At 39.3% G+C, this 14,311-nt stretch overlaps 1 protein-coding gene across 4 annotated transcripts; it reads left to right on the top strand.

Moving 5' to 3' along the window:
* The first annotated feature begins 9,376 nt into the window (after positions 1–9,376).
* Positions 9,377–13,978, top strand: LOC138621734 (uncharacterized). Of its 4 annotated transcripts, XM_069699975.1 has the most exons (10): positions 9,378–9,690; positions 9,860–9,943; positions 10,319–10,441; positions 10,549–10,626; positions 11,565–11,693; positions 11,911–12,003; positions 12,674–12,706; positions 12,874–12,945; positions 13,200–13,271; positions 13,375–13,978. In XM_069699975.1, exons 1-10 carry the CDS (start codon positions 9,610–9,612, stop codon positions 13,912–13,914), a joined length of 1,305 nt encoding a protein of 434 aa, XP_069556076.1. In that variant the 5' UTR covers positions 9,378–9,609; the 3' UTR covers positions 13,915–13,978. The 4 variants fall into 4 exon arrangements, with proteins under 4 accessions (XP_069556078.1, XP_069556079.1, XP_069556080.1 ...); XM_069699977.1 differs by lacking the exon at positions 9,860–9,943 and having other exon boundaries at positions 9,377–9,690; XM_069699978.1 differs by lacking the exon at positions 10,319–10,441 and having other exon boundaries at positions 9,377–9,690.
* The last annotated feature ends 333 nt before the right edge of the window (positions 13,979–14,311 follow it).

The following is a 14,311-nucleotide window of genomic DNA, read 5'->3' as shown; positions in this document are numbered from 1 at the left end:
TGTAGCGGGAAAAAAATTCATCCATCCATCTATCATCTATCTATCCATCTATCTATCATCTATCTATCTATCTATCTATCTATCTATCTATCTATCTATCTATCTATCTATCTATCTATCTATCTATCTATCTATCTATCTATCTATCTATCTATCTATCTATCTATCTATCTATCTATCTATCTATCTATCTATCTATCTATCTACTTACCATCCAGGGAATTATATTGCAGGGATAAGGATATATGGTAATTTTTATATCATACATACCTGCTGTCAATGGTCTATCATCCATGGTCTAAAATCAGAGTGAATAGCTCTGACAATCCTGTCATACAGCTGTTTCTCCATTTAATCTACATCACACACACACAACATACACCGGATAAATAGATAAGAAGAAGAAGAAGCCAACAGACAACAGATTAATGGGTCAAATATATAATCTGGATTAAAATATTGCCAGAAATAGAAAAACAATTTTTTTATCGAATAACCTCCCCTCTAATGGTCACATGGGTATACAGTGTAATTCTCCTCTGTGCATGTGTGTATGTGTGTTTAGGTAACATGCTGCATCACATACTCACTTTTGCAATGCCAATTCAATTAAAGCAGGTTTGACATTAAACCTGAAATTAGAGCAAGAGTGAAATTCTTATTGTCATTATTACAGTAGTAAAATAAAAAAGTTGTAGTTATTGTTATAGAAGTCCAAGTCATAGGAGCAGCAAAAGATTATTATTATATACATGTTACATAATGTGTTTAGGTGTGCTAATTTGAGCATCCACTTCATTGAAACTTCCCATAACTGACAAAGTGAAGAGAAAGACAGCGAAAACGATGAAAAGAAGAACGGGGAAAGCAAATTGGTATTCCAGATAGAGCTGTCGGGGGACTGGGAACTCAATAGACACTTATGCATGATGAACTGTCTTCCAATAAACACACACAGACACACACGGAGAGAGAGGGGAATCGAGTCACTTTGTTTTCCTTTAGTTCCACCAGTGACAACAAACAAACCCATCTATTCAGTCTGAGGAAGAAGGAGAAGGAGAGGGGACGCTGTCACAGAGCCAACAAGCTTTTTACTCACACAAACTGCTTGTTGTTGCTCTTGTCTTTAAACCTATTTGCTTGTTATTCCAGTAAATATTCCATCTTTTCTCTGCTTCCTTTTCCCCATCGCTCCCCCTGTTTCTGTTCTGTCGTTTCATGTCCGATGACAAAATCTTCGGTCCAGCCGTTGAGCTACTTCTCACTTTCCTATTTTGTTTTCGCCTCTCTTTTCTTCACTGAATCAAACTCAACAGCTCTTAGCTGTGCTCTGAGTGGAATCTGTGGCTGCAACAAACAATTGTTTTCATCAATCAGCAAGTTGTTTTCTCATTTTCTGTGATTTAGTTTTGTCCATTATTGGTGATTAAATAGTAAAACTTAAAGATATTCAGCTCCAAAAAACAAAAAAACAAAGTAAAAAGAAAGCAGCAAATCCTCACATGGAAGCTGAAACTAGGAAATGTTTGGCATTTCTGTCAAGCTTCTACTGATGGATTAAATCATAAATCGACTGATTCTACAATATGTTTGTGTGTCAGAGTGACCTTAATCCCGAATAAATTCCTCATCATTGTACAAACAGTAAACCCTGTATTGATAATGAACTGAGGATGAAGAAGTCATACGCCACCTGGACGAGGCCTGTGCTTGCATATGTCACACTGACGTGTACGTCTACATCATCATGAGTTATTTAGAAATGAATCATACCTGGCAGGAAATGACTATTAATTCACTATTCACTTTCTTTTATTACATCTTTTTGTACGAGATGTGCTATAAACGTATTCTCATGACATGCTCTGTCTCTGTGCCATGTCTGTGTTTTTCTGCTCCGTCTGTGGAGAGGAGTGCGATTGAATAGCTGTGGCGTGATTTGTTTCCTCCTTCCACAGTTCATTAGAAACAGGTCAAGCAGACTGAGGAGATGAACACACACTAAAGAGTACTTGGTCTACTGTAAAGTGTGTGTGTGTGTGTGTGTGTGTGTGTGTGTGTGTGTGTGTGTGTGTGTGTGTGTGTGTGTGTGTGTGTGTGTGTGTGTGTGTGTGTGTGTGTGTGTGTGTGTGTGTGTGTGTGTGAGAGAGTGTGTGTGTACTTGCTTTTGTTATGTCTTCAGGACCTTTTTCGGACCAGTGGTCCTCGTGGGGACCAAAGCTCAGTCCTAATGAGGGCAAAACGTCATTTCTGAGGTCCTGGTTGAGGTTAGCATGAATTGGTTATAGTGAAAGTTTTGGTGAAGGTTCGGGTTCGGTAGCCCACAATGAATGAAAGTCAATGCAATGGCCTGGAAAGAATAGCTGTGTGTGTGAGAGAGACTTGTTTTATGGTTGTATGGGGAATAATATTTTCAAGACAGGACCTTGTGGCCTTCTCCCTGTCACTTCCTTTTCTCAGCCTTTGCTCTGGTTGCTCTGTACTGTAACTGACCCTGACCTTTGACCTCCCAGTGGAGAAGTGGGGAGTCAAAATTTCCCAGCAGGGATCAATTACACATCATACTATTATTACCCTTTCCTTCCTTCACCAACTTCCTCTGCCCTTCCATCTTGACTCTGCCCCCCCCCCCCCGTTACCACAGTATGTCTTACTCTCTCAATTTTCCCCCCTTTTTACACCCACTCCCCTCCTAAACTTCTCTCTCTTTTCATTTCTCCTCCTTTAACTGATCCTCGTTTTCCTTTCTCCCTCTCTTTCTGGAATGTGCTGTTCAGAAGCAGCTGAGTGGAGGAATGTTGCTGTAACAAGCCCATACACAACCCCTGGGTGGGGAGGCTCCACACACACACACACACACACACACACACACACACACACACACACACACACACACACACACACACACACACACACACACACACACACACACACACACACACACACACACACACACACACACACACACACACACACACACACATGTTCCTCCACTGAGAGCGTGAAGAAGATGCATGTTTGAGAACATGGCAGGATGAGGACATCAGGTCTGGGCGCTGCACACATGCACACAGAACCAGAGAGAAGGAGAACGTGAGCCTGCCTGTTGCTGTAATGAAGCAGGGTGAAAATGTCTGCCCTCGGGCAAGAGGAATGACTCAGTGGCATGTTACACAACCGCACCATGCACGCCTCTGATATGTGCTTCAAAAATCACTTTGATGCAAAAGGGTTACAAATGAAAAGGCGAAACACGCGAATAAAAGAGAAGATATTTCCGACATGTCTCATTAATACAATGCTCTGTGATGAGATCTGTCCCCACATTGACAGGATCACAGCTACAGGGCATGAGTGGTCACTTTTAGTTGAAGGGAGGGGTGGGGGGGGGGCGGCTTCACAACCATTACAAGCGTCACCCAGTTCATCAAAACACCTAATGAGAAAATATCTGTTGGATTAATGATGTTAGGGATCCACCGAGTTCTATGACAAAGAGCACTGTTCGACCTTCAGTTTGTGACCCGTCTGCATCTGGATCCGACTGATTGCAAAACACAGAGAGACATAGTAAGAAGAAACTTAATACATCTAATCTGTGTCCCCCCAAAAAATAGATATCTCTATATTTACTATCTCAGTAATCTGTTAGCATGGCTAACATGAGCTAATTAGCAATTAACACAAAGTACAGCAGATTGCATTACTTTTGCTAATATTTACTAATAAATATAAAACAGATTAAAATGTTGACCTGACGGTGGCACGAGATGAAAAGTTAAGGGATGAAAGTAAATCGAATTCATCCTGCAGGGTATATAACCATCTGAGGAAAATTTGTATCCATCCAATAGTTGTTGAGATGTTTCAGTCTGGACCAAAGTGGTGGACAAAACGACATTTAAAAAAAAAGCACTAAACGGGAGTTAGTGGGAGGAATTCAGCTGTAGGACACAGGGTCTGGGACTCAGTGGATTTGTGTGGGAGATGTGCGTGTCTGTGTGTGCAAAAGTGGACGAGGGTGGTGTTGGTGGGTGATGTGGCACTGCTCAGCCCTCCCTCGCGTGTGTGAGTGTGTGTGTGTGTGTGTGTGTGTGTGTGTGTGTGTGTGTGTGTGTGTGTGTGTGTGTGTGTGTGTGTGTGTGTGTGTGTGTGTTCTTGAGTGCAGCAACACCCTCAGTATAGCCCTTCCCTCAAGAGATTCCAGCCAGCCTGTCTCTGTCTTCACCGATGAGACAGACAGACACACACACACACACACACACACACACACACACACACACACACACACACACACACACACACACACACACACACACACACACACACACACACACACACACACACACACACACACACACACACACACACACACACAGTCATATTTACATGACTTCAGAGGACATTACATTGACTTACATTCATTTAACCACTACCATAAACTCTTAGCTTCCTAACCTTAACCTAAAACTAACCTTTACCTTAACTCAAAACAACTATTCACACTAAAATTGGACGGTGTGGGCAATGTGACGGTGTAAACAGATTTATGTCCCCACAACATGAGTAACACAAGTACACGCACACACGCACACACACACACACACACACACACACACACACACACACACACACACACACACACACACACACACACACACACACACACACACACACACACACACACACACACACACACACACACACACACACATATATTGGCAGGCATCCAGGCACTGGTGGTTGGATGCTCTGTCAGATTTAGACATGTAATTACTGTCCTAACTTTTGAGAGCTGTGTATCTGTGTGTGTATAAGTGTTTGTCTCTGTGTCTGTGTGAACCAGTCTATCTAAATATACTATGTGTTTTATATGCAGTGGTTTTGAGACGAGACAGTAGTCTACCGACAAATGCTGTTTATTTAAAATGCAAATATAACAGAAATGAAACTAATCAATCATTTTTATATTTAATGGTGCCTTTTTTCAAATTAAGCACCTAAAATATTGATTTAGCCTAAATGGCTAAGAGATACACTTAAAAGTCAATTTTAGTAATCGTGAGGTAACGTTTCTTGTCCACTGGCGGCACCAAGCGGACAACATGTGCAACACGTGTGTCGGAGGAACTGTTATAAAAAGTGGCACGATGACATACTCTATTTAGAAAATTAACTACTTTGAAATAAAACTTTTAAAATGTCACTTTAAACTGTTCGAAAGAAAAAAAAATCTATAAAAAAAATTAAAATTAGACTGATAAATTTTTTTCCTAATGATTACAAGTTTACCATTAATACTATTGATTAACAAAGATTTTGTCCCATGCAAAAACATAACCGGGTTTTTTTATTTATGTATTTTTTTTTTTTTTTTACATATTTTTACATGCTGGACCCATACAGGTTTTCAGAATTATTTCTCCATCACCCCATTTTTTGTTTTGTTTGTTTGTTTGTTTGTTTACATTCAAACGGATGTGGAAAAATGGAACCAAGGAAAGTGGAACCCTTCTAAATTGGCAGACTATTTTACGTGAATTAGGCTCTTTGTGGAACATAATGTATGTTGTTGTTTTTTTGAATCATGTTATGTAATGCAGAATTGTATCAAATGCAACAACACTTGGCTAAAGAAAATGTCCCCAACGGGACAACAAAGTATATCCTGTCGTGTCGTATCGTAGTTGTGCTGACAAACAGACAAACAACCTCCGCGGTGGCTGTAGTAACACGCTCACGCTTTAAAACCGCTCGAAAAACAGATTGGAATTAAGTGTTAAAAGTAATATAAGGCCCACCTAGTTTAATTTGTGGTACAAAATAAGCTCAAATTTGGTTGGCGAGTGTGATTGATATCATTCAACTATATTTTAAATATCGGCCTGTTTGGGGTTTTCCAGTGTGTAAGTCTGTGGCGTGTACAAATGGAATGTCCAGGTAGAAGTGTGATGTCATAGAATGAACAGCTGTTGCTGCACGTGTTCCATGTTTCACATTCACAACCACTATCTAAAACTGCATATTAATCCTCATATTTGGAGACTTCAACTATTTTAGTTCGCTGTACCTGGAACGACAAAAATGCAAAGGTGAGAAATTCAGGGGTGAATATAGCAGGTCTTCTTTGATTCAGAGGGTTTTTTTTGTATTATAGTAACACTGGTTAATCTTGAATATGTCCAAACTTTCTCACCAGGCCTAAAATCGAAAATAAATGGAAGAAGATAGATGGACGTTTTGTGAACTCGAACAAAAAGGTTTGCACAGGATTTTACGCCACTCACTGGAAATACAATTCTATGAATGCGCCTTTTATTCTGTATTCTGTATCTTTTTCTGATTTTGTTTTGTTTTTACTTTATTTGTTTCCGGTTCTTGAAATCTCATTTTAATTTGATTTGGATATTTGGCCTAAAATCCATAATTAGACAAAAAAAAAAAAAATTCCACATAGAAACTCAGTTGGTTGTTTCATGCTTCTAAGAAACACATGCAAATAATATGTCTTATCAAAGAGAGTTACTTATTGTGGTTATTATTTAACCACCTTTTAGAAAGGGGCACTATTCAACAAAATATGTTCAACATCTCATCACAATGATGTTCTTTAGTGTTTAGACTCAACGTTGCTGTCATATTACTTTCGGTCTGCAGTGTGGATTTAAATTGGGAAAATTGAAATAGAACAAGCAGTGTAATAACTCATAGTATCTTTTGAATTAAGTATTCTATAATCTTCAAATCTCACTTTAAGGTATTTTCTGTTTTTTTTTACAAATCCCAGGTTCATACAGAAGACGTCCATGAACTTCTGACATCACGTAAGTCCAAGCGTATTGCACGTGGATTCAACCTGCCGGAAATTAACAACGGCCAGCTGATGACTGAACAAGGAGGCTGCACTGTGGTAAGTCTGTCTACCTAAACAACTACACATCACTTCTTTTTGTACTGCTTAGCTATGGTATTATTTTTCTTTGATTAGTAATAACATTGTTTTCATTATTATTCGAGCAAGAAAAAGAGGGTTACTTACTAATATTCGGTGAACATGTTTTGCAAGTTGTCCCTCACTCCTCTCCCTTTTCTTCTTCTTCTTCTTCTGTATGAAATAGCATGCAGCTAGTGGCAAAGTTGGTCCAATCCACTTTCCCCTACCACCCGCTGCAGCAGTTGCCTGGCAGCAGTTCAAGCCGTCGGCCAAACGCTCCTCCACCTCCAGCCTCTGGTTGGACTGGCAGCATTCAGAGCAGTACCAGTGTGGCTTTGAAAAACTGTTACCTGCAGGTGAGATCTGTTTAGAAAAGCTGTCTAATCATATCTGAACCAGACAAAATGCAGCTCCTTTGTGCTCATCAAGCTCACACCAGGGTTAAAAACACATAAATTATAAACAGATTGATAAAATGAAGGAGCATACTTTTAAATCAGAAGATCAGTAATTCTACTTGGGCATCTTAGTTGGAGTTTTCTGATCAAGTATTCATTGTTCTTGAATTTTGATGGAGCAAGAGTAACCTGTAGTTTCTCTCACATAGTCAGGAGGATCTATTCAGGGTCTAACACAGTACAACCTGGACCTGGTCACGTGCTGCTTTTCAGTCAAACCTTTGCACTTTTTCCGACTTATTTTGTCTTAACTCTCGAGCAGCATTCAAACAAGACTACAGCAACAAGGTGGGCAGTCAGCTGAAACGAAAGAAGCCGCCTGTATGTCTGCCCTCACTTAAAAATAAGAGCCATCCTGAAACCGCTTGGCCCGCCATAGACCTGAACAACTTCCACAAACTGCCTGAGATCAGGGCAGGTCCAGTGAGGTGCTCAAAGAGGACAGAGGTGCGGGACAAGAACCTCCAGCTGCCCCTAACTGCAAACATGCTGTGGGCTGAAAAAGAACAATAAACCAACTTCTCTCGTCATCTTCAAATATCGCTCATATAACTCACTTGATGTATTATAGAATATTTAACATTATCTGAATAAATTTAGATAAATTACCACACATGGCAGATAACTACTAGATCAATCTTTTTCTAGAGGTCAACAAAATGTCAAATGTCGAAACCGGAAGCAGCTTCCAACAGTCACTGCTTCATGATTGGTTTATTTATAGCCAACAAATCGTCTCGCCATAACCAGAAGAGAAGGATTCCCAGCTTTAACCAAATAGTTATTATGAGCCAATCCATGTTTTCCTATAAGAAAGGCCTTTGGTGTCCATACTGAACAATTAGTAGGTTTCCTGTTGAAGCTGTTGTGTCCAGCTCAGTTCAAAGCAGACCTAACCAGGAACAGTTTACAGCCAGATGTAGAAAGCCAAAAACTGAAACAGTAAAAGTAGAGCCGCTTTGTAAAAACGTGTTTCCAGGTAGTAAAAGTAGTCATCAACACAGTAGCTGATTGAGTTAGAGGACAAAAGAAATGCCTGAAAAAACAAACTTTGGGTGGGTTTTCTTTCCTTTCCTTTGACGCAGAAAGAGATCCTGCTCAGTTTAAATTTCAGAGGCAAACACATACATGTGTTTCTGCTCTGTTTGTAATTAAATATCACATTTTCTCCTTAATATATAAAATTTTACACAGACAAACAATTTGGATTTCTCAAGTATGATCTCGTGACTTTTACATTCATATTACAAGAACTCTATATAGACCTTTTTATTGCATCGTTTGCTTGTTATTATATTATATTATATGATATATTATATTATATCAATAACTGTTTTTCTAAGAATCTACTAATAAAAAGCATGCTGTATTGAAACTACTGCATTGAGTAAAAAAAAAAAAAAATTCTGAAAAAGTTACGAGTACATGAAATGGAGTAAATGGAACTCAACCTCCTTGTAATGGTTAAATTTGGGGTAGCCAGTTTTCTGAAAAAGTAAAAACGAACATACAAACAAAAAACAAACAAACAAACAAAAAACAGCCCTCTTACTGCAGCTACAAGTAGGCTACACGTGCAGTACTTGAGTAAATGCACTAAGTTACTGTCCACCACTACTGTTGTCATTTATATACAGTCAGCATCTGGTAGAAATATAGTTTGTCTAAAATATTTAATCAGTAAATCCAGATGCAAATTTTTATTTCATTTGAAGTCCATTTAAAAACCGCCTTAAGGCATCCTGAGCAGTGATTTACACACTGGTTTGACTGACATGAAGTTAAAGTGTAAAAACAGACTGCAGGCTTCTAATAAATGTGCAGATGTTAAACATATCCAAAACGTAGAGAAAAAGAATATGGAAAGGGTCCTTATTATGTGTGCAAGTACAAACAGTTAACCAACAGAGGTCGCCACATAGCAGAGCTGTCCCCTGCTTCAGATGACAGTCCGGCTACTCTGCTGTTTACAGGGAACCTCCTCACTGGGAGGGGCTGATAAGAGGCAGGGAAGAGATGGAAATGAGAAGAAAAGGAAGTGAGAGTCGTAGTTTTACGCAGCGGACCTGTTGCCACTGGACATACCGTCATACAGCAACACACAGCTGGTTTTCTTCCTCCTCTCTCATCTCCCGACGAAAACAGCGCTCCAGGTTGAGTCTGTGGTGGTTTTCCTTCTGAAGCTGCTGGAGCATTAACGTTGTGTAAACTGGGATGGATAACAGCAAGATCATCGCTTTCAGGAAGCCCAGCAGCACACTGTTGGCTGCAGCATTAGCGTTAATAATATATGTGGTAAATCTATTCACTTTATTATTAATTAGATTAGATTAGATTAAATTAAATTAAATTAGACAGATAGACAGATAGATAGATAGATAGACTTTGTTACCTTTCATCACATGTTGCCTCTATAAAAGAGTGACGTCTACAGCAGCACTGTAACGCTGATGTCGCTCCCCAGGTCTGGTGTGTTGTGGTGCTCATCTTGACCACTACAGGACACCTTCTGAACTCTCTGAGCTTTGACTGTGGGCACACTGTTGAGGTAAAACAAAGTCATTCACTCAAATCAGCAACAATAGAAAAAAAAAAAAAAAAAAACCCACAAAGCTATCATGTCAGGTTGAAGAATTGTTGTGCATATTTGATGAGAATAACAGACGTCATTGTTTATGGTTGTACTGTTTATTATGTAGTTTACAGGATAAATTCACATGTGACCATATATGGTCAAAGAAGGCTGATCAAGTGTTTGAAATGCTGAAATAAGACATAACAGTAACTGCTTGGTAAGCAGTAGACACTCATAGTGCTACTTGTTATTTGCCAGTTGTGATACTGATATAAGTTTCATTTTAACTAACAGATACAAAACAAACAAAATAATGGAACCATAAACCTGACCTTTGATTTGGTGTAGATTGAGTCCATGCTGAAGAACGAGGCAGAGCTGGTGTATTTGTGGGGAGGGTTGAATCTGCTCATCTGCATCGCGCTTCTGCTGGACATTTTTTGTAGAGTGAAAGTCTTCTACATAAAATTGGTATGTGGTTGTTTGTGCGTGAGATGCGATATATATAAATATGAATATACTCACCTAGGAAAAACGCATAAATCTTTTCCCATCTCTTTGCTTTCTCTCTCTCTCAGATCTTGATTATAACTGGACCCATGCTGGTAATACTCATGATTATTTTTTTTGTTAATCTCAAGGAAAAGGAGATCCAGGTGGGTTAATCACTTCTTGTTTGTATAGTTGAATGCTGTAAATGTTAAGGAGGTTTTTGGTTATGGAAGGTCTTTGTACAGCACTAGTTTTGTTTTCTGGGGCTTTCAACCATGTTTTAGGGTCTCGTTCAGTGGATGGAGATAGCTCAGCTGACATCACATTGATATTCAGGGTAATTGATCTCTTCACTGGATAAAAACATGGACACCTCTCTCGTGTGTGTCCTTTAATTACGAGGCTACAGTCAGCAGCCTGTTAGCTTACTCACTTTCCAGAGACAATCTTTGACCTGAGACAGCCATGACCATGTCCACTTCACTGAGGAAGACCATTGAAAGGTTGTAACCCGGTAGCACGTCAAAGCGTGAAATAGACATAGACCACGACAGCTGAACGTGAGATAACCACGCTTTGCGCTGTCTAGGCGGGAAAGTTACATGTTTTGAAAGCGTGAAACTTACACACATGTAAATGTCATGGGATTTTAAGTCATTTGAGACCAAGTACAAAGGAAGGTTTTTGGCCATATTAGGGGGAAGGAAGGGTGCCTTGGTTGTATCAATCAAAGACTGCCATGACGACCCCAACCATCTTGTTTCTCCTAACCACAGCCATGTTTTTTGTCACCCAACCCCAACCAGGTAGTTTTGCTTAAAGTTTTATTTTCCTGTAAATCACATGATTGTAAGTATGCAGTAGGTTTCATTTTCATCCACTACAGGCAAATGTGGAAACTTTCACGCCAAGACAACGCAAAGTGTAGCTATCTTAAGTTTGCTGTAGTGGACCGGTGTGTCTATTTCATGCTTTACCGTGATACCAGGTTGAAAATGTGGTAGGAAACCGTTACTGATTTGCCCTTGAGTTCAGATTTTTCTTTTGTCAAACAGAACTTCTCCAGGAAAATGACTGCAGGTGTTTGTCTATTTTCCTTTAGGATATAAAAAAATTTGAGGAGCGCTACTTGGCTCTGCGCCCTCTCACAGATGCACAAGGAAACGTACAAAACCAGTTCACTGACAGAAACTGTCAAATACCCACCAGCATAAACCACTGGCAAACTGAGGTAAAAAAAACAAAAAACTTTGAGGAGGTAAAATTTGCTGTGAATAAACATTACATTACATTACATTTCATTTAGCTAACGCTTTTATCCAAAGCGACTTACAATAAACATGCTGATGTTTCATGCAGTCGGCTACCTTGGTCTGTATTCCTGTCTGTCATACAGAAAGTATTTTTAAATGTCTCTAAATCTCCTCTGGTTTGTGTGCTCACTCCAGTTTAAGTGTTGCGGGCTTGAAAGCTACCAAGACTGGCAGGCTCCGATTCCAGACTCCTGCTTATGTGCGGGAGAGGATGAGAAATCTGGATGTGTGAGTCATTCACCTTTCTTACACAGAAATTGATGCAATGGCTGACAGAAGTATAAAACAATTTATGTGGATTTCATAATACAGTATTTATTGTTTTAACTCCCACTTTACATGAGCTTAAGTAAAAGGTGTAAGACTTCTTTTATTGTCTTAAATTTTGCTCACAAATTTGCTAAAAGCTGTGTTAGTGTGCACTTCACCTTTTCCAAGATAATCCTGATAGGTGTGGCACAATAATAATCCTGGTTAAACATTAATTGAAAGTTCACTGCACTACCATAAGCCGTCTTTCCGAGAATTTGGTTATACGTCCAACCTGCCTCACAACCGCAGACCACCTGTAACTACGCAGGACCACCACATCTACTGGTGAGTGGGCAAATACTAGATGTAGTGGTCCTGGTCTGGCGTGGTTACATATGGTCTGCGGGCGCAGAAATGACGGTGAACATGGCGTACGGTAGTGAAATCATTATATTCCCAAGCAAAACAGCTCTGGTGGACATTTCTGCTGTCAGCATGCCAACGGCACACTCTCTCAAAACTTGTGACATCTTTGGCATTGTGTTGTGTGATAAAAAAATACACATTCTAAAGTTGAGTGTGTTTGAAATAGACACATATTTACTTTTCTGTTTGAAATAAACACATATTTTACATTCTGTTTCAGGTTGAAGTTAGAGGCAGCCTTGTTTATGAGAAGGTAAAATGCAGCTGCTTTATTCAAGACCCCGATAACATATTTTTTCAATCATCTTTTTACTGTACGTGCTGTCCTAAGATTGTCTATGAATTTGTTTTGTTATGCTCTCTTGTGAAAAAAAAAAAAAAAAATCTGTTGATGAAAAACATTATTGTTTGCGTTTGTAGCCTTGTCTTCCTATAGTCTTATCGCTTGTAGAAAAACGCAGCTCCACGTTTTGGATCGTCATGACAGTTTGGGTAAGAAGTATTATGTCAAAATTATTATTTTTGTTGAAATACTTTACCATCACAGGCAGATTAAAATGCCACATACTTGTAGCTTTTCCTGGCCTGACTGTGTCCTCTGAAATGCCATCCTGTCTTCACTAATGATGTTTTCTTTTTAGTATTTCAGTAGTTGTCCTAAGGCATTTAGGGCCACCTAGAAAGGATGAGATGTAGATGAATCACATCATTTGCCCTAAAAATCTTTTATTTTCTGCTGTCTCTAGCTCACCATCGTTTGTGTTCCTTTCGCCTTCGCTGGGCTGTGTGTAATGGCTATTATTATCTTCGGAATGTTTGTAAGTATAAAGATGTGACAGTGAAAGTAGACCAACCTGTAATAACAATATAACAACATGATTTCTGTAAAGAACATAAAACGTGCTTTCCTTGTGTTCTCAGTATTGCGTCTTTAGTTGCTGGGAAGAATCGTGCTCTGAGTTAGTCCGAATATGTAAAAGTAGGGTTCCGGTGGTGTTCATCCGAAAGAACAACAATAACCAAACAGAGGAGGAAAACATGGAAGACGAGGAGGAAAAAGAAAGCGTCGGGGATGACAGAGTAGTCTTAGACATGGAAGATGCCACAAATGTGGAGGGAGAGGGACGGGACGCTGCAGAGGAGGACAGGGATGACAACCCGGTGAAATTGATTTGCCTGTCAGCGCTGAGGAGGCTGCAGAAGGAGCTGGACCCGCCCCCTGTCTATCACCTGGTGAACAAGGAGAAATGTTATTGTTTGCTACAATACGATAACAAAACCATAGATTTCTATACAGTCCTGATAGAGGAAGGTTCCCCGCTTCTACCCAAGAACGCCGTTTTGGTCGATCCAAACAAACCCACCAAAAGATGTTTTTGGAAGGAGGGGCACTATTTGTATGACTTTAGTGACATTGTTTGGCCAAAACACAAACTGCTAAAAAAACCCCACCCATCATAGTGTTATCTATTTGTGATGATGTCAAATAATGTAACATCAAAAGTGTGACATGGTATTATTGCTATTATTTGCTGCAAACAGCTACAACCAAATTATCTCTAATTTAATTCAGATCTGGGAGTAAATAAAGTTCAATTTATATATTTTTTATTTCCCAGTTGATACTTCCTTCCTTTGTAATTAATTGTCAAGGGGAAACATGTATAAAACATCCTTTGGGTTTACAATTGTCTTCTACTATTGGCCATGTCACCTGTTTAATCCGTCACTCAATAGAACATGTTTGACAAAAGCATAACAGTTATTTTGATAGAAAAAAAAAAAAGACAATTCGATTTTAATTATTTGTGGATCAAAGTCCTTTAATTTGGCTTATGGTAAAATGATAAACTGAATT

The sequence above is a fragment of the Brachyistius frenatus genome, unplaced genomic scaffold (assembly GCF_029030835.1).
Source record: "Brachyistius frenatus isolate BFR_SWC_R1_liver_20210118 unplaced genomic scaffold, ASM2903083v1 Contig_32, whole genome shotgun sequence".
In the NCBI taxonomy this organism is placed as follows: Eukaryota; Metazoa; Chordata; class Actinopteri; family Embiotocidae; genus Brachyistius; species Brachyistius frenatus.
This window is presented reverse-complemented; position numbering and strand designations above follow the sequence as displayed.

Coding starts and splice junctions, on each gene's coding strand:
- LOC138621734 (XM_069699975.1), top strand. CDS start 9,610: ATGGATAACAGCAAGATCATCGCTTTCAGGAAGCCCAGCAGCACACTG. Junction 11,694..11,910: donor TAAACCACTGGCAAACTGAG/GTAAAAAAAACA, acceptor TGCTCACTCCAG/TTTAAGTGTTGCGGGCTTGA. Junction 12,707..12,873: donor GCAGCCTTGTTTATGAGAAG/GTAAAATGCAGC, acceptor TTGCGTTTGTAG/CCTTGTCTTCCTATAGTCTT.